This window comes from Pinus tabuliformis, chromosome 7, assembly GCF_031772625.1.
Source record: "Pinus tabuliformis cultivar Carrire ecotype Pingquan chromosome 7, CPIR1, whole genome shotgun sequence".
Taxonomy (NCBI): Eukaryota; Viridiplantae; Streptophyta; class Pinopsida; order Pinales; family Pinaceae; genus Pinus; species Pinus tabuliformis.
In genome coordinates this window covers 64,735,660-64,757,355 of record NC_142293.1, presented here as the reverse complement: position 1 = coordinate 64,757,355, position 21,696 = coordinate 64,735,660, and the positions used below count along the sequence as shown (strand labels likewise).

Below are 21,696 nucleotides of genomic sequence, written 5' to 3'. Positions count from 1 at the left end.
CAAATGCTATATCAAAAATACTGAGGAGCAGCTTGGCAAACTTGATCCTAGAGCAGATGAAGGAATTCTTCTTGGTTACTCTCCACATAGCAAAGCATACAAATGCTACAATTAAAGACTTGGCAGAATTGTTGAAAGCATTGATGTAGTGGTTGATGAGAAAGGATACATTCCTAGGCAAATACATCGTGAAGACATTGAAGAAGATGAAAGCTACCCTCAAAGACAGAATGATGAAGAAGAAGAACCACAAGAACAATTTCAAGATGGACCTCACGAAGAAGCAGAAGAAAGAACAAGAATAGAAGAAAAGACTCCATCCAGATATGTTCAAAAGAACCATCCAGAATCTCAGATCATGGGACAAATGGAAGCAGGTATACAAACTAGAAGAACAGTTGCAGAAGCTTCAAGTTATTTGGCATTACTCTCCTCTACTGAACCACAAAATGTGAAAGAAGCATGCAAAGATGAATGTTGGGTGAAAGCAATGGATGAAGAACTTGAGCAAATCGAAAAGAACAATACTTGGGAGCTGGTTCCTAGACCAAAGGATAAGAATGTTATCGGAACAAAATGGGTGTTCAAAAATAAATTGAATGAAAATGGAGAAGTAATTAGAAACAAAGCCAGACTTGTTTGTAAAGGGTATGCACAGCAAGAAGGAATAGACTTTGAAGAAACTTTTGCTCCTGTTGCAAGACTTGAGGCCATCCGAATGTTTCTTGCTCTCTCAAGTTGTCAGAACTTCAAAGTATTTCAAATGGATGTGAAATCAGCTTTTCTGAATGGAGACTTGGATGAAGAAGTGTACATTGAACAGCCAGATGGTTTCATTCTTGGAAACGATCCAAATCTTGTATGCCGATTAAAAAAAGCTCTCTATGGTCTCAAACAAGCTCCAAGGGCTTGGTACTACCGGTTGGACAAATATCTTCATCAACAAGGTTTCTCAAAAGGTTCAGCAGATAGCAATCTTTATATAAAAGTTGAAAATGACAAATTACTAATACTTGTTGTGTATGTAGATGACATTATTTTTGGCAGTAATGAAGAAGCTATGAGTCAAAGCTTTGCCTCAGTCATGCAGAAAGAATTTGAGATGTCCTTGCTAGGAGAACTGACATACTTTCTTGGTTTGCAAATCCAACAAAAGAAAGGAGGAATCCTTTTATCTCAAACCAAGTATCTCAAGCAGATTTTGAAGAAATATGGCATGGAAGATGCAAAACCAGTATGTACACCCATGGTCACAGGATGTAGTCTCAGTGCAAATGACGAATCTGCAGCAGTTCATCAACCAACCTACAGATCTATGATTGGAAGTCTACTATATTTGACAGGTACCCGACCAGACATCATGCATGCAGTTGGAATAGTTGGAAGGTTTCAGGCAAATCCAAAGGAGACTCATCTTCAAGCAGTAAAGAGAATCTTCAAATATCTTCAAGGGACTCAAAATTATGGCCTATGGTATCCTAGAGATCCAGATCTCACTCTTCATGCTTATACAGATGCAGATTGGGCCGGAAGCGTAGATGACAGGAAAAGCACAAGTGGTGGTGCATTCTTTATGGGTTCTAGACTGGTATCTTGGTTCAGCAAGAAACAGAGTTCAATTGCCTTGTCTACAGCTGAAGCGGAATATGTTGCGGCTGCATCTTGTTGCACCCAACTTCTTTGGATGATGCAGACTTTGCAGGATTATCAAATCACTTGTACACCTCCTATTCCTATCTTATGTGACAACACAAGTGCAATCAGCATCTCAAAGAATCCGGTTATGCATTCAAAAACCAAGCACATACCAATCAAGTACCATTTTCTCCGGGAACAAGTACTTGAACAGAAGGTCAAGTTGGAGTATGTTCCTTCTAAGGAACAAGTTGCTGATATTTTCACCAAACCGTTGCCCAGGGACACTTTTGAATACCTCAGGCAAAAGTTGGGGGTTGTTGATGCATCATCTCACTGTTGACCATCTTCCTATTGATGGTATAGGCTCAGGGGGAGCACATAATGCATTGTTGGCATTATGGAGAAGGAGATCTTGGAAATAGCTGCAATATGTCTCTGTCTTCTTCATGATGGATTTCTGGTTACAATTCTGGAGAAGCATGAGCATAGGGGGAGCATACCCTTTGCTCTTGATGTCAAAGGGGGAGAATGATGAAGCTGAAAGTTTATGTGGTTGCCATCAAGTCCAAAGGGGGAGTTTGTTGGCATTATGATTCAGGTGTTGTACTTGATGGCAAACGCCTTCAGGTGGTAAATCAAGAAGGACGCAGGAAATTTTGTTTAGCAAGCGCGTCCCCGCAGGTATTCCATACAGAACCCGCGTCTAGGGACGCCGGCCAGCCGTTCAGAAGGTGCGTCCGCCCAGTGCACACATTTCAAGGTAGAGAAAAACTCGTGGGGGCTTCTTGTGTGGTATCTAGCCGACGGTTGCGTGTTTCTCTGGTGTCGGCTCGTGGTATTGTTCCACGCTTTGGGGAGAAGCTTGCCTATATAAAGCAAAGGAGTTCATTTGGATTAGGCATCATCTTGGTTGATCATCTCTTGGTGTGATCTAGTCCATATCTTTAAGGGTAAATCTTCTAATGGACTACGATCTATATGGCGCATGATCAGATCTGTGGATCTGAGTGTTTGGGTTGGTTCTGAAGTCCTCTTATCTTCTATATCTAAAGGGACGCAGATTCAGTGAAGGGAAAGTGCGCCGGGACGCAGTACAGTAAAGGATCAGGTGCGTCTCTGTAGCGAAGGACGCGGCGCGACTGTGGTATTGGGTGCGTCTCTGAAGCGAAAGACGCGGCGCGATAGTGTTGATGTGTGCGTCGGTCGCAGACAAGCAAAAGGAACAGTGCGTCTGCACGCAGAACAGCATAAGGTATACTGCGTCCAGTCGCAGGCCACAGAAATAAAATATGCGTCCCTGTCTCAAGATGATCTGTTAACTGTATATTTCTGTTCATAAGGTGTTCTGGGTTGTTTCTGTAATTACTGATCTGATATCTGTAGTAGACTGTATCTGTTGTATACTTGTTGATCATTTTGAAAAGAAGTAGGGGGTTGTAGCTCCCTTCCAGGAGAAGTCTGGAAAACAAGAAAGAGTTGTAGCTCTTTGCAGGTTGCAGCCTGCGTGCTGGTAAAGGACTGCACCAGTACAAAATCATTGTAAAAAGAATTTCTTGAAAGAAGATAGAGACATTATTGCAGCAGGTGGTTTTTCTCCCGCATTGGGTTTCCACCTTACATCTTGTGTTCTTTGGTGTGACTGTCTATTTTCTTTATTCATGCTCATTGTTTTATGGTACTGATATGCAAGAATATTTCAAAAGATCAAATAAGGAAGATTTGGTAAATTGCTAGATAATACTGATTCCCCCCCCCCCCCTCAGTATTATTTCCAACACATGGTTGGATTTTTTACCCAAGGTTTCGAACTAGCAACATTTCACCACAATATACCTTAAGAAAGCACCACATCGGTGTCTATTCTATGCCCATAAACATGTATATGACCATTTTAATTAATTGAATATTCCATATTTTTTTAATATAATAACTTCATATTATACTAGTCTATAATTATTTTCACAATATTACTGTGCTATCAATTACTAAAAGATAAATAGTAAACAACAAAGCTCCCTCATTTAAAGTTAAAATTACACATAAATTAACAACATCACCGTCACTTTGACATCAAATTTGCAAAACTCACACCTCCTCGGAGGATGGATGGCCATCTTAGTGGAAGGAGGAGAAGTGGAAATAGATGAAATCTCTTTTTCACAAAAATACACGGCATTCAATAAACGACAAATCCAGGCACGAGACACAGTAGTAGAAAAATTAGGGCAGCAAGGCTAGAAGCCCTAATTGGAATTTGAGCAAAACCACGCCCTATCAAATGCCACAATTTTTTGCAATGACCACAATTATGAGAGGCACATTGTCACGCTCCTACACCTGTGGTAATCTTTCAACTACTTATAGCGAGGTGCGGCACTACCAATCGTTTTCTTTTCACCAATACTTACGATTGTAGACTACGCCTAACATTCCACTTATCCTACTTAGTTTGTGTTTCGCAACCAAGTATTATTAATGTGTTCCTTTATACAAGTGAAAGCCCATAACATTCACATAAACAGCATTATACAAGAGAAATGCACAACAGTATAAAGGGAGGGGAAACTCCCTGCAATATGAGTCTGCCCAAATCAATATATTATACAATCTTCACTTTTACAAAGTACAAGTTAAATCTTGGGAAACCCCAAATTTACACTTAGCCAATTTTCACAACTTCAGCAAACTTGGTTGCCCAACTCTTCGGCGCCTCCGCACGATCGTTGCACGACTCACCAACCCTTCATTCACCTCGTCACACAATCGTGTTGTTTGCCCAACTTGGGCGCGCCTCGTCGTAACCAAGTCGCCACACACGGGCGCCTTTGCACGAGTCACACCTCCGTTCACAATCTCAACACTTCACCAAGTCACACCGTGCACACTTGCACGACGGCGCGAGCGCTCACCCGAGTCACCCAAGAACCCGTGCCAAGTCATCGCACAAACCGGGCACCCACGCTTTCATTTCACCGTCGGGCGCTCCTTCGCACAACCGGGCGCCACACTTGTGCATGCCCTTCGCTAACTGGCGGGCGACCTCTACCCGCGCCCTTCACCCAAACCCAGAAACAGTGCTATCTCTATGCGGCCTTGCCCAAGAACGGCCGCATCACCAAAGTTGTGCCTTCCTCTTCTTTGTTGCGTCCACACTAGACCTGCGCCTTTTCTTTCACATGTTGAGGGAGTTCATTGTGTTGAGCGATATCTAAATGAACTTCCATGCGCGCTAATTTATATGAGTGGCAGGGCGAAGTCTTGGCTGCCCAGCTGACTTGCCCACGCCCTCATCTCCATCGCAATTACACTTAAACATAAGTCGGCCTCACTACTTTCATAGGTCGGCCCCATGGGCGATCCTCCAAGCTCCCCACGCCTATAAACAGCTCGATGTCCTCCCTTTATGCGTTCATTATAACATAACCTCATCGCATACGTAGTTTGAGCTCGTCCTTCCTCCATTTGTCATCGCACTTCAAGCCGGGAGCACGTTCAAGGATTGCAGGTCCTTACACACATGGTGGCGGCCATCAAAACTATGGACAAATTGGAGTACAACCTGTCGGGATCTTACAATATCTACCATGTTCTCAAGGTTTTTAACAATCGACTCTCATTTAGAGATGTGCGTTGTGTTGAACGAGGGGCGAGCCTGGAGACCTGCCAGTGAAAGAAGCTTCAAACAGAGTATATATATATATATATATATATATATATATATATATATATATATATATATATATTGCTCAATGCAATGCAATGGGTTGTTCAGGAATTATAATCGGACTTGATTTTATGACCAGTTCAGGAATTTTGGCAATTTTCAAATTATGTATTTAATAAGAATTTTGCAAAATGTTTATATATATATACCCCAAAGTTTGGTTTCCATAAAATAATTGGATAGTAAAAACATGCTATCAACATATAAAAATAAATATTGGTTAATACTTAATATTATTTTTATAGAATTGCATTAACTATTTAATTTAATGACATATATATTTATAACTACTCTAATTTTATTAACATATACTATAGTAAGTTTAAGTATATTATGAGCTTTTAAGTATATTCTTAATTTTTATTTTTATTTTTGGTGAGTTTAGAGTCAATTTATGTATTAGATAGAAAAAATATAAATTACCCAAGGCAAGATACTTATCATATTGTATAAATTTGATTCTTCTAAAATGGTTTCTATCCTCAATCTCTTTTGAGGTGGCGTTATTTGTCTTTTAAACATATAACTTGACAAAACCTAAACCCCATTTAAACTAACTAACCTACCTCATAAATTAAATATATTAATTTATCATACATCATCCATATATCACATCTACAAGCCACCTAGCACTTATCATACATCATCCATATATCACATCTACAAGCCACCTAGCACTTATCATACATCATCCATATATCACATCTACAAGCCACCTAGCACCCACAAACTTAGTACCAGCCCAATCAAATGAATGTATATATCCATATATCACATCTACAAGCCACCTAGCACCCACAAACTTAGTACCAGCCCAATCAAATGAATGTATATATGTTAATTTCTATAAACGCTTCCAATCATCCACCATTACGTTTTCTATAATTTTAGATATACCTTCCTTGTATTATTAGCTTGTGTAACTTTCAGTAGATTTTTATTGTAGACATGCATACACGGAACAACGTAGCCAACCGCCCGTCAAAATTTGAAACAGAAACGCCTTCTAGAATGGTTTATTGGAACACGCTGATCCAGTGATCAGCCTCTAACATGTTTAGGCCTTTGCATCTGATTACTTATACAGATAACACTGCTTACAACCAGTGCATTGCAGATCGATATTAACACACATGAGAATGAGGTTATGGTATTCATGGTGGACGGGATGCTTGGGTGCCCGAGAGGTCTGTAATCATACTCTGCTCTTCCGTACATTTATTCCTCTCAAATTCATATAATGATTCATAGTTGCAAATCTATAAAATATTCTTATGTTTATGTGCAGAGATCAGATCGATCTGGTGAAAGAGATAAGTACGAGAAAGCCGAAGGTGACAGAAAGAGCTCGCGAGGAAACAGTGAGCAGGAGGAGAAGGGGAAAGGGTCATGTCCCAATCAGGGATATGTGTGTACGAAAACAACCCAAAACGTATTCCATATAATGCCATGATGAACTGTATGCACGAAAATGTGTAAGGTCGCATGGGTTGTAATCTTTGATATTTGTCATATTGCGAAATCTGGAAATTTATAATAATAATAATAGCACCAGATTGGTGTATGAGACCCCTTGTTTGTGGGACAAGGGACCCCTACTAAGTCTAGGGAGGCATACATACTCTCATACATACTCTACCCTAATAATAATAACACCAGATTTGTGTATGAGACCCCCTTGTTTGTGGGACAAGGGACCCCTACTAAGTCTAGGGAGGCATACATACTCTACCCCCCTCTGGTTTTGAACCTGTGACCTCTTAGGAGGAAACACATGCTCTTAACCATTAGGCCCACTCAAGCTGTATAAAATAAAGATAGTATGGTTTGTAATCTTTGGTTTTAAAATTTAGAGTTAAATTTAAAATTATAATGTAGTATGAGTGGTAATTTTTGGTTTTAAAATTTAAGGTTATAGTTAAATAAATTGATTTTTCTCGTATTTATTTAAAAATGTATATTATGGTTAGAGAATATTCTAAAATTTATAATATAATTAAATTGAAATTATTTTAACATTTATAAAACTTGAAGATAAAAAAGTAGCAAAAGCTCAATTATCTCTCTCTATATATATATATATATTATTGCTCTAAATTTGTATATTTATATGTTTTGGGATAAGGAAAATGTGGTTTTTAATATATTATTTATATTAATATTTTTAAGTATTAAATATTTTATTTCAAAAAAAAAATTATATGAGGAAAGTGTGAAATTTATATATTTAAAATTTTAATGATATAATATGGAGAAAATATATTTGTTTGTAATTAGAGTGAGCTTAATGGTTAAGAGCATGTGTTTCCCTCTAAAAGGTCATGGGCTCAAAACTAAAGGGGTAGAGTATGCATGTAGATTTGAGAAAATTTTGTTATTTAAATGAAATTGAAGATATGTTTTTATTGTTATAAGTTAAAAGTAAATCGAGTTTTTTCACAAAATTATTGATTATTTAAATAAGTAAATTTAGATTCATTTTAATTTAAAATTTTAAACATTTAAATATGTAACATTTCTATGTTTATTTAATAGGGATAGTTAAAATGGATATGTATTTATAATATTTTTAAATAGTTTAGGGTAATTATTTGTAATGAGAAGATTGATAGAAAATTGTGATGTTATTTATTTTGGCATATAAATTGATTTTATTGATGATAATTTGTTTTAATCAATACATTGATCATTTAAATAGATATATACTAATTAGCTTTAGGGTAATTATTTCTAAATGGTCGATAGAGAAATGATAATTAATATTCATATTGTTCATATTATAGTGAACAAATTTATTTTATTGAGGCTAAATTATTCTAACATATAATTAAAAAAATTAGCATAAGTTACCACTAAAATTGATATGCAAACATCATTTTTACACATTATTGAGAAATATTTACAAAATTACATGAAACTATTTAAAATGGGAGCTATTAGTGTTAATAGCAAGGTTGAGAATATGGATAAATAATTTATCAATATTTTTAATTTTGTAATATGCTAGCACTCTTCAGATTGTAACATTATAATTTTTTGTCCGTCCAAAAACCTATCAAGGTAATGAAAATATGTAATCAAAAGGTAATGAAAGGAGTTAATTGACAAGTCGAAGTTTTTCTTTGAAACCTATATGATGGAAAATTTTCACTACAAATTCTTGATGATGGCTTAAAGTATATCTAAATCCCTATTACAAACAACACGAATACGTATATAAACACAACATTATCTTCAAAAAGTTATATGTTTGTAGAAAATATTTTCTATGGTAGGAGAATTTGTGTGAACATTGGGTGTTAATAAATACTCAACAATATGGAAGTCATGATACATGATGATTTCAAGGTTGTTGATAATATCAATTACATCATGCCAACTATTGGAATAAGTAATGACAATAGTGACAATTCACATTACATAATTCCAAGTAGATGGTGGATCCTACATCTAGGAGTTCAAGTACTAAATAGTTTTAGGTAAATTGAATAGAGAAGTCAAGTTGGTGATCAAGTTTATTAGCAAGTCGATCATACCAGTTATGTCAAAAAAGCATGAGATGTTTGGCAATTTCATTTTGAAGATATTTGTTATCGAACAAAGTCGACATAGGCTAATAATAAAAGGAGGAAGATTTAATTATAGTAAAAAAACAAAAAAGAATATTCTTGTAAAAGATGGCATAATGAAACAACAATAAAGAAATTAACCCCAATTCATCAAAGAAAACACAGTGTGTCAAAGAAGAGCATGATCTTCTACCACTTACACACAAAGACGATATTCTAACCAAATGAATACAACTACTAATTTCCCTCAAAAGTGCAAAGACACATTGATCTAATAGATTATAAAAAATCAACAATTAGAATAGAATATCTATATTATTTTTTAGTTAAACATCATAGAGAATGTTTATATTCATTAATAGTAAACAATAAAATATTTATAACCTAGGCACATTTTGAAATTTGTGCTTAATAGTGGCTCCACTCTTCACTCTTGTAGTGGCCATATCCACACCAATCATCATTCTAGTATGGACATATGAACAATGCCTAACAACAAAGTCATTCAATATATAGGATACATAATCTTTGAATTCTATGAAGTCATCAGTAACACAAACAAATATAGAGTCGTTACACTGGTAACTACATGTTATTTTTATGTTTTCTATGGTTTTTTTTGCCATAATAATCTAGATGCGTGAAATATGAAGAAACAATTCACTGACTTATGTCCCAAATATGATAAAATTCAGACAAGTGAAGAAAAGTATTAAATTTGAAATGCATAAAATTGCTTACATGAAATTGTTGTTATGGTGAATAATAAATCTCTGAAACTTTGTGCTACTCCAAGCTCTGTAAAAACAATCGAAAATCTTGTGGGGAAAAATAATAATAATACGACATCAAATGTATTTCCATGATTGTTTGAATGTCTGCATGATACATAAGAATTAGAGATTGCATGGCATTTACTTTGGCTCCTCAGATCACTGGAAAATATTATTCAATTCCAAAATGGTAGTAACTTGAAACTATTACTTCTTCTTTTTTTTGACATAATTGCATTATTTTATTAGTTGCAAAAAAGTTATATAATCATTTATGAGTTGTCGTTAATTTATTTATGACAAATTTATTAGTTTTAAATCATATCTAAGTGTTTCTACTTAGGGGTCTATAGTTGTATTCCATGCATCAAACTAGCTTCATTTCTCTCCACATAATGCAAGAAGGAATTCCATGACTAGAGAAATCATTATACTCGAGTATAAATATTTGGGTTACTTTCCCAACACGACTATAAATTAAATATTTCATTTTGAGCCCACTATAGAGTGGTGAAACTCATCGTCATATATGTGTACTTCCACACATGTGTTTGTATCGAACAGACTTTAACTACAGTCAGATAGCTTGGTAGCTAACTACTTTCAAATATTTTTGTGACACTAATGTTAGTGGTTCATAAATATACATGGCCATAATGGTAGTAATTTGAAATTGTTATGAAACTATTATTTTTTTTTGGCATAATTGCATTTTTTTTATTAGTTTCCAAAAAGAAACAATAATTTATGGATTGTTATTAATTTATTTACAACAACTTTATTATTTATAATTTAGAGCCAAGTGTAGCTATTTTGAGATCTACATGTCCTCCATGCACGGAATAGTTTGATTTCTCTCCACATAATAGAACTAGCAATTGTCCCAAAAGGTCCAAAAAGAGGCCGATAGGATTATTAAATTGGAATTGTTGAATTTTTCTAGAAGAGTTAATTGGTTTGTGGAAAACCTTATTTTCTTGGACTCGATCATTGTGCAATTACTTTTAGATGTTTTGTTTATATCTATATTACAAGGAACACATTGAATGTCTTATTTCATTTTAGAGTAAGTTAATTACCCAAAATCAAGAGGTTAAGTTAATTACCCAAAATCAAGAAACCTCTATAGATGGCCAAGCATATACGAAGAATACATCTCATTCATATGCAATACCAAATCCATCTTTTCTTTTCTCTAAGTAAAATTTCAAAAGCATGAACACATGCCATTTCATATGCACAATAAACCCAACTTCTGAAATTCCAATGCTTGGATGCATCCCATTCATATGCTACAGTAAACCCATATTTTCCTTAAATTTCAATCCATAAACACATCCATTCATGAGCCATAACAGAACCACAAAAAACAAAACCCCCTGACCCATTAATACATTATCTACTCAGAGAGAGGTAAGACGAAAGGACAACACTGTCTATGGATCCTCCATGTCTCTGAAGGAGATGAGGAGCGTCCTGTGACCCATTAATGCATTGTCTTCTCAGGAGTGCGAGGTAAAACTAAAGAAAATCACTAGCTACGGATGCTTCATGTCTCCATAAGGCCTTGATAAATCTTCCTTTATTTTGTAAATACAATAATTTGATTGCATTTTAACACTGTGAATACTAAAAATGAGCCCATAAAGAGAAGATAATCAAGAAGGAAACGCTTGAATCACAGACTGGAAATCAGGAATGGTGATTATTTTATAACGACCGAATCCACCTTCTAATAAAATCTTCTTCCATTCTTTCTCTATTCTTTCCTTCCCACCAGAGCAATGCGCCACCATTACCAGATCAAATACCTGAACTAAATTAGGATCCAGAACCGGCTTCTCTTTCTGGCCACCATTATTATTATCATCGCCTCTGTGATTAGAGTCCAGCGCCACTACATCAACAATAATGAGTTTCCCCGTCTCCGGGATCGCCTTCCTGCAGCTCTTCAGTATCTTGATACAGTCCTTGTCGCCCCAGTCATGCATGATCCATTGATGACATCGCATAAACAAATTGTATAGTCAAAACGTGCTCTCAACTCATTCTAATTGAATTACATGACAGCTCAGCAAGTTTAAGACTTACCTTCATGAATATGGCGTCTGCAGAGGGCACGGTTTCAAACATGTCTCCTCCCATGTGCTCCACACCTATTTACATACATTTATATGTATAAGATTGTTATGCATATATACCATTGATGAAGCAAAGGTGTTGTTAGTAACCTGGGAGATTCAGACCTGCAAACAAAGGACACCAGAGAGGGAATTACTGAGATAAATTCTACGCAAACTATTTTATAAAACTTGCTTATTTTTAGAATAATAAGACAGACTACTTACATTACTCTCAAAGTAGATTGGTTTTCAATTAAAAACATTTCATCCATTGTAAAGAACCTGGTATCACAGCACAGTGACAAGCCAAAGGGAATCAATATTCCATAACATGCCTATAAAAAAAACTGTCATGCAATGAAGCATCAAGAGTAAAGCAACACAGGCCAACACAGAGATAGTGTTCTAACCTGATAAGTTGAGACTTAACAGAAAAATTCATAGCTTTTGGACTGGCTACAGGTTGAAGACCACCTTCAAGCAATTCATCTCTCTCCCCTTCCTTTGTTGCTTCATCACCCAAATTTCCAATAATTGCCTCTGAACGACTGCATTAAATTCAGACAACAGCAATAAGCTAGAACTCCAACACCAAGTAAAGTACATTAAATGATATAACCAATGTTAAACAGGAAATGTAAAGCCTATACAACCAATTTAAAGCGTTCATCGCTCAGTTCTTTGAATAAAGGATAGAACATTAGAAATGCAATCAAAATTAACTGTAGTGGAAAGACACCTAAAGATGAGCTGTCCCCACCCAATGAGCAGGCAATATGCACATAGTTCTTTAGAATCAAAATCGCTGACAGTGAATAAACCAAAAGTGTGTTCTGATTTGCAGAAATCAGAAATTCAGGTCAATGTACCACTCAGGTCAGTGTTAAAACTTTCTAACGTTGCTTCATCTTTTTTCTTACTGGAAAAATACCACACTACCAGTGTGCACTGTGTGCTTAGTCAGCCACAACTTTTGCATTTTATTGTGCTATATCCTTTTGGCAGCACATATCTTGTTGATAATCACTAAATCTATGGATAGATTTCTCCAGGGACATTACCCAACTAATATTAGCAAACACGATTATAAGAGAAACTAAAAGTTGATGTGAAAAGGCTTGACTGTATATGAGATAGGAAGTTAAAAATATACAAAATACATAAAATTAATCCAACATAATTGCTTTCAGAAACAACGGTGTAAGTTTTCCAGTTTTTCCTTCACAGGGAAAGTAGTTTTATATATGGAATTGAGATAGATAATTTACTATTTGTACAGCAAAACTCGGTGCTTGGTAGGTACAAACCATTATTACCTCAAAAGCATCAAGATACATATTAATAGCATAGCCTGACTAAACTCAGCAACAGACAACATCTCATTTTGCTATTTCCCAGTACCCCAAAAACACAGCACCAAGGTTAATTGCATATGTCCAACTAAATTAGCTAAAGGAACGAGAATGATAACTAGTAAGAAGCACTAAAATAACAGCACCCATAATGTCAGAAAGAATGAACTCGTTTAGTCACCATATGATTTGTAGGACACTAAACAAGGAAAAGAAAATAGTTGCATCAAGGTTTTGAAAATGACCAAGTTATAATGGTAAGGTGCAGAGCTAAATTACAACCAATAAAGTGCAATGGCAAGAATCATTAACTCTTTTAGCACCAATACTGATAAGAACAACTAGGAAAAGCACAATTACTTACACTTTAGAAAGATAATGACGTTTCTTGTGCTCCAAGATCTCGGAATATATCCATGCTATAAATACAGGGGTTATCCCAAGGAAAAATGACACCTGTAATATTACATTAGAGTGAGTCAAGTAATACAAGGCAGCAGCTTACAAATAGGAACCAGGATTTTCTACAAATCATAATGCCAATTGACAGAGAAAGAAAACCATAATGCAAGCCAACATTGAACTACCCATCTATACATCACATAAATATTACAAAGTTCAAACAAACATATTCTCTACTGGTCAATATGTTCCCGTGATACTAGTTACCTTCACAGGCATTCTGAAACTATATGGTACAGTCTACAGATTAATAGAAACCATTTCTAAAAATGGCTTTCCCAAATACTGCTCAAACTTCAAGCAGAGAAAAAAGCAAACGGCACAACATACATGACAAATTTCTGCTAAGGTATGCAAATGTCAAATATTAATGGCTGTTTTTTCCTTCTAAGCTAAACGGTTTTAATTAGAAAGAAGTTGATTCATTCCACGGCTTCACTGGGAAGTCAAAAGATAAGCCTATAAAACAGCACCCTATGAGACACTAGCAATAACATAAGCCTGAAACAATGATGCTAGTGAGCAGAAACTAAATGAACTTTCTTAATTGATTTTACGTTTCAACCAATATTCTGCTGGCTCTAGTTAAGCCTCGTTAAGCCTACAGAAATGGACTGAAAAACTAAATTTGACTACAGAGGAATTGCATCAGAGCAATCTCATTAGAGTTTTCCTTTGGTAATTAAAAAGCAAATATAACGCAAATTTCCCAGTGCTGCTTTCTGGACAATGTTGCCGACTGAACGAACCCTGGGCACTTCAATGGAAACTCAAGGTTGCAATGCAGGATCAAATTTCCAACAATCCTACCACCACAGGAAAAAAGCAACCAACTTATGCATTGCAAAGTCGGAACCTCAACTGGCTCACTTTCATCGAAAATTCACCCAAGCAGTGATCAATGCACTGGAAAACTCATCCAAATGGAGCAATAAATGCACAAAAGTAATCCATCTTTCTCGTCATTTCTGGAGAAACAGATTCTAATAGTAAAAACGAGAACAGTCGTAAAAAAACGGCATTTCTAGTCTCATTGCCATTCGTAAAGTGTTTTCCATGGTAACGAGGCCCCCGTTTCATTTCTCGTAATGGAGAAGAATTAATGTCCTCACCACAAAAGTAGGGTAATGGAACTTAAAGAATACATACAGTGTAGATACAAGATATGTGTGTGTGAATGCAACTCCTAAATCAATACTGAAAGTAGAAAAGACAAAGAACTGAGAGTCTAGTTTTTAGCTAAGAACTACATATCTAGCCAGAAGAAGATATAAAAGAAGGTGCAAGTACAAGAAATTCTCAGTGCTAACGCAAAGGAGGATGTCAAGAATCTGTTCCATCAAAAGTGAGACGACTTTCATATCTACATTAAATTAGATGGATGCAATATATTTATACAAGAAAATGCCAGTGACATTGGAAGATTTTATGTTGATATTATCCGCGGCTCAAATATAACTCCATGTATCCACATTGTCACTGCGACTTGGGAGGTCTCCACTCAAATAAGACAGATCTCTGGCAAATTACTACAGGGGTATGCTTCTCAATAGTAGGTCTCTGGTTTCCTATTAATTACTAGTGCATTTACAATTGATCGGACTGTGTTCTTGTTTGCATTTAAATGGATGACCAATAGGTTCTGCAACGAACATTCCAGGAATCTTCACAAACCAGATCTGAACCAGAATCAAGGTTAAAATTTGTTGGTTTATCCCTTTTCTAAAAACACAAGTACCCTTCTAAATAACTCAAAATAAAAACCATATCTACATACTCAGGGGGAAATGTGTGTACCTGGCCGGCCGTAATTGGGCCTGGACTTATCATCTTGTTAAGAATAGCTGAATAACTCCAACTTCAAATTCACCGCTCAAAACAAAGCATCGGAGCCTTGAAATTTCAGGGCACCGGGGATGAGATCGAACCACCGAGGAGACCACGGAAATGCTGCGAATGGCTGCCGATCTGAAGCAAGATCCGCGTTACCAATGGAAGCTACAGATCAGTAGCCACTGCCAGATCTGAGATATAAGGATCAATGCGTCCAGCGGAGGAATAAGACTGTCTACCTTTCTATTTATTTCTTGGGACTGGGGTCCGCGGCACTAGAAACCGGAGATCCTTCCCCAGGGTTTAGGATAGATGTCGAATCGAAGAATAGTATCTTTGATTATCTCATCGAGGAGGATTTCATTTCATACTGCGTTTTCCTCCCCACACCACTCCACATCTTAGAACTCCGTGTCGTTTTATAATCTTAATTGCTGGTAAATTTGTTGGATGTTTAAATCTAGTTGGTATTTTTTTTGGGGTTGTTGAGGCAGCCATGGATCGTGATTAAGGACAAGTAAACCTCACGATTTGCTGATATTGTTAAACAATTCCATCGTTAGGTGACTGTATGTTATTCCCTGATAATAAAATGCAATGCAGGAAGGTCATGGTTGTTAAGAGGTATTATTAATAATAGAGATGTGCGAGACTGTCGGTCACATTTGAATAGTAGTATGCGTGTAGACATCAGCTCGGAGAAAGAAATGTGTCTCCTCTGCAAGCCCAGCCTCTCGAGGCAAATCAGAGAATGGAAGTCAAATTTCAAAAAGCTTCTTACAGAGTTTCAAATCGACATTTCTGTGTTTCAGAAGGCTGTAAAAGAATGAGAAAAAGCAGTAAAAATATCTTCAAGAGTGACATAAAAGAATAAAAGAATGGGAAAACGTAGTAAGTGAAAAGAAGGTAACTCTACTGATATTTGGAAAAAGCAGTCATTTCAAATCTCATCTGATCGAACGGAGCAGGGTAAAAGTGTTGACGATTGTTGATGCATAGGAAGGCCTATAGGCCTAACAAGGGTAATGGACAAGAGTAATGGAGGAACTAATTTGAATGAATTTGTTGACTAATGTGCACACTAGAATGAGAGTTAAAAAAGGATTTTGATTCTTCTATGTTACTCATTTTTTATTTAGAAAAGAGTTTGGTTGTTTTATCTTTATTCATTTTTCGCCTAGTCTAACGAGGAAGAGGGAGGAGTTGCCCGGAAAGTTATGGAAATTCTGGTCATATTTAGAGAAAATCCGGTTAGGATTTTTGTAAATCCAAGTTATAGTTGTTAAACTTCAAAATCTTAGGTATCCGAGACGTTTTTGATGGTGTTGAATCCATTTCCACCATCAAAAACATGATTTCAACACTGCATCTACAAGATTCTCTGAATTTTTTTTACCCGGATTCGGCCCACTTTTAAGGGGGCAATTCCTCCGCCTCGGTAGACTATTAGTTACCTTATTTTTTTTAGCACATTGTCCTGGTAGGTGTACGGTCCATATAAGTAAGCAAGTAAACTTTATTTTTAATTTGCGGAATGCGTCTCTATATCAATCCAACCTTGGGTGGACGCACCGGTGTTGATTTTTAATTTTTTTTTACACATGAACAGGGGCGATTGTGTTTGAAAGGAATATGCTTCGTTTGAGTCTCAAAGGACTGATGAAATTTTAAGGGAGTTGTCTATAATGCGATTTTTTGGAGATTTCGGTCACGGAATCCGGCGAAAGAAATTGAGATTAAATCATGATTTGTTGCAGTTAAAATGGTTTTTTAACTGCATATTCAGATTCAGCACCCTGAAAAACCCCTGGGACGCTTTGATTGTGCAGAAACTAGCTATCAAACTTGCGATTCCAATAAATTGCTGCCGGATTTTCACTGGAAAAACCCGCCGAAAAAACTTTCAAAAAGTCGCGTTATAGACAACTGCAATTTTAAGCGCGAGTTGACAATTATATATATATTTTTAATTTAATTGGAATCATCACGTGGCCCGCGATGGTGTCATGCTGGTTGATCTTCCATCGGTGTTCAGTGTTCCCTCCGCTACGCAGACGAATCTGCTGTGGCTGTGAGCGAGGATGCTAACCACGCTAATATTTTTCTTTCTCTTTATGGCCTGGGTGATGGGCGATCGAATGTACTACCTGCATATTTACGCTGATCAATCTGGCATTTTCCACAAATTTTATTTTATGCGGACAACTATGTTGTCATAGTCTGTAAATTATTTAGTTAGGAGAAAACATTACAATTTGTAAATTGAAAGTTTTGCTAGGAAATTTCGAAAAAGAGAGGCAAGCAAACCAAATTCTAAACAACCACAATAATTTATTTTTAAAATATATTGAATTAAGGGAATAAAAAAATGCAGGAGGCGTCCAAAGGCATCGAGAGGTGTCAATCCGGGTGGAGGAGGGTGTGTCAAGATTTAAGGAAATCATTTCTTACAAAGATAACCATGCCCTGCTTATCCCCGTCTGGTTGCAAAACCCTAAAAATTTGTAAGTATAAATGGCATACAATACCATTAACGTTTAATAATTTGAATGTAAATATTAATAAATTTATTAATATCAATATTAATATTAGTAGGAGTATTAATATAATTTGTTTAATATTAATATTATTAATGACATTAATGTATTTAATAAAAATAATATTAATAAATAATATTAAATTATGTTGATTGATTTTATTTATACTAGTTGATTGACATATAAATGACAAAAAATGATGCTTTCAACATATATCAACCATTGTCCAACATTGCATTGTGACAAATGTTGTCTCAATATGAAAATCAATCATGGTCAACCATAGTCCAACGTCTCATTGTGACAAAGATTGTGTCAATATGAAAAACAATTGTGGTCAACCAAGTTCAACCATGTTTATTTTAGTATTAATAATATTTATCTTAGGCTTTAATATTTATCCTAAGGTGTAATGTTTATAATATTTATCCTACGATGTAATATTATTCATAGGGTTTATAATATAAATCCTTGGGTTTAATATAAATCCCTTGAGTTTATAATCATGGTCAACCATGGTCTAACGCTGCATTGTCACAAATATTTTCTCAATATGAAAATAAACCATGGTCCAAAGAAATCAAGTTGAATGGGCTAGGGAGATTTTACGCTGGGGTATGGGGTCGGCTCTGCATCATAGGCAATGAAACCCTACTGACAGGGGTTTACAGGCCGTTCTACGGCCCTGTAAGCCCCCACACCCCCGTACTTCCCCCTGTACCTCATTTTTCCGAGCCGGTTTGCACTTTTCCCTCTCGACCCGCGGCTCCATTTAACCTCTTTTACCCTCGCTCCCCCGTTTCATTTTTTACCCTAGTTTTTACCTGGCTACCTGCACTCCTCGCATCGGAACGGCGCCTTCTCACCTGATCGGCCGACAGCACATGGAGGTGGTCGTTTTCATTTCCTCCGGAGAGAGCGACCTGTGAACAAAGCGTTTCCACCTGCATATCCACAACGGTCTCCCCCGCTGTCGGTGCCGACCCTAAGCGGTTACCAGGTTTCGAGGCGGGCACTAGCAGGCGGTTACCAGATTTCCGAGGTGGGCACTTGCAGCTGTCGACATGGACTCAGAAGAGGTGGATTATTCGGATTCCCCGCTGGCGGAAAGCTCCATCTGGCGCTCCACGTTCACATCATCTGGGGGTCTGCACAGTGGGAATATGTCTGCTAGTTTTGAGCATCTTTCTCCACCTATTGACCCGTCTCTCCCCTCCTCCCTTTACCCTGGCGAGCCCTCCTCCTGGAACTCCTTTGTTGTTCCCTCTCCGGCTTCTCTCGGTTTCCTAGCGGACTGTTTACAGTCCTCCCCGAACGGCGTTCCCCCCCATCTGCCGGATTTACCCTCCCAATCCCTATTCCCTGCAAACCCCGTGGAGATCCCTACTCATCCTGTGGAGAACCCTCCCCTTTCGGATCCTAACCCCCCCTCGGTCCCTCCCGTTCCCTCTGGCAGCTATCACGCCGTCCCCCCTCTCCCTGAAGCCATCCCCGCCCCCGGGTCTATCCCACATCCCCCCCCTCCTGTTCCCCCCCCTGCGGGCTCACAGGCTCCTGTTAACCCGGGCCGCATGTCCTCCCGCCCCTCTAAGAAACAACGTTGTTTTAAATCCACAGCCGAGGACGTTTTCCTGAGGCTGGAAGAGGATATACAGTGGGGGGACGCCATGGATCTGGCGGACTGTGTCCTTGTGGGTCGGATTCGAGGCAGACATACCACGGCGGCAAAAATAAAGCAATGGGCCACAGAGATCTGGGGTCAATACCTAGCGGAAATCCCATCTGTCCAGACGTTCGTGCGAGGATGGTTCGCACTCAGATTTGCAAGGGCGGACCACACGAGCTGGGTTCTTTCATCGTTTTGGCACTTTGAAAAAGCTTCGGTCCTGCTCAAGCGATGGACGCCCCTCTTCGACCCGGAGACGGAGCTGCTTGGCATTGGACCTGTCTGGGTCAGACTACCGGGCTTGCCCCTTCAGTACTGGTCCGAAGATATCTTCAGGAGAATTGGGAACGCGCTCGGCACTTTCATGGAATCTGATAAATCCTACATCTCGACGGGCTCGATGGCTTATGCAAGAATCCTAGTGCACATGGACACCAGAGGGGGAGTGCCGGAAAATATCACAATACAATGGAAATCCACTTCAAGGAAGCAGAAGCTCGATTATGAGGGCATCCCCTATCGATGCAGAAGATGCCACCAGGTGGGTCATCTATACAAGGACTGCCCCCTCCTCCAGAAGACCCAGCAGACAGCTACAGGCCAGGACCTGCCCACTACAGAAGGTCTACCTGACCCTCCCGCAGCGGTGGCACCAAGGGCGGACCACAACATTACATCGGACACGGTGGAAGCGCCTCCAGCACCTCGCCGCAAGAAGCAAGCATCGAATTCGACTCGGCCTCCATCTCCTCCTCTGACGCGTTCAAAAGCCGCAAAAGGAGTCGTCTTCTCTTCGGGTACGTCCTCTATATTGTCTGCCTCTGCTTCTCTACTTGCATCTATGAGTTTATCTGCCTCTGGCATGCCCCCCCTATCAGGATCCCCCCTCCCTCATCCCCGTCTGCACTTGACCTGGTAAAGGTTGTATGCCCTACCCAACCCCCTCCCCGCTCGCATTATGTGTCCTGCCCCATCCCGAAGCCATCTGGCTTTCCCACCTCCTCCTCGCTTCCCTCTTTCCCCCTCCCCTCTTTTCCTTCGCCCTCCCCTTCGGTAAACTCATCTCCGAGATACCCCACCCGCTCGACCACTAAGCTGAAAGTCTCGGACTCCATTGGGCTGTCGGTGGAGACCCATATCCTCTCGCCCAAGCAGGGGCGTGGTCGACCTACCTCAATGTCAAAAGCTCAGAAACAAGCGGAGGACGAGGTCCTCCAAGGCAGACAGCATACTATTCATAGGGCCCTTAGAGCACAGGACACCCTCCCCCACCCCCCTCCATGAAAATCTTGTCCTTCAACTGTAGAGGGTTGGCCAACCCGGATAAAAAATCGGCCCTGAAGCGCCTCTTACTCTCGAACCCTGTGGACATCATCTTTTTACAAGAAACCTTATGTAGAGCAGACTCCGCAACCTCCATACTTGGTTTATGGCTGCCTGGGTGGACTTTTACAGCCATTGATGTATCAGGCCGTTCAGGAGGCATAGCTATTGGCTTTAAGAACAATTCCATATATCTAAAGAATATCTGGGGTGGAGGGGGTTTTTTGGGGGCAGACATATACTCTAAAGATCTGGAGGAAAATCTTAGAATCATCAATGTCTATGGACCCTGTCTAAACAGAGAGCTTTTCTGGCAAAAGCTCCTCAGCTCCCCTCTTCTCCAAGCTGAGAACATTATATTGGGTGGAGACTTAAATTTCTCTTTGGGTTTCTCTGAATCATGGGGACATCTGGCACAAATCGATCCCCTCTCTGACTACTTTGGGCAACTGCTAGAAGACCATCATTGGATTGATCTCCCTTCTGCAAAAATCCAATACACATGGAAGAACAACAGATCAGGGGACCAAAGCCTAGCTAGAAGGCTGGATCGTTTCATCATCAAGGAAGTGCTCTGCAACCAACACCCTAGATCTCGACAGTGGGTGGGAAGTGGTGGGATCTCGGACCATAGGCCCATATACTTGGAAATGGGAGTAAGACAACAGGCCCAAAAAGCCCCTTTCAAATTTAATT

At 38.5% G+C, this 21,696-nt stretch overlaps 1 protein-coding gene and 1 long non-coding RNA gene across 2 annotated transcripts; one reads left to right on the top strand and one right to left on the bottom strand.

The window, feature by feature from the left end:
* Positions 1-6,413: 6,413 nt before the first annotated feature.
* LOC149245225 (uncharacterized) lies at positions 6,414-7,134 on the top strand. Its single transcript, XR_016265531.1, has 2 exons — positions 6,414-6,549; positions 6,651-7,134. It is a non-coding gene; the product is annotated as an uncharacterized LOC149245225 (long non-coding RNA).
* Positions 7,135-11,362: 4,228 nt separating this feature from the next.
* On the bottom strand, positions 11,363-16,076 carry LOC149245224 (protein REDUCED WALL ACETYLATION 1-like). Its single transcript, XM_089437717.1, has 6 exons — positions 15,439-16,076; positions 13,544-13,635; positions 12,238-12,375; positions 12,053-12,109; positions 11,936-11,950; positions 11,363-11,645 (listed from the first exon to the last, which is right to left on the bottom strand). The coding sequence occupies exons 1-6, from the start codon at positions 15,469-15,471 to the stop codon at positions 11,363-11,365; spliced, it is 618 nt and encodes a 205-aa protein (XP_089293843.1). The 5' UTR covers positions 15,472-16,076.
* Positions 16,077-21,696: the final 5,620 nt, after the last annotated feature.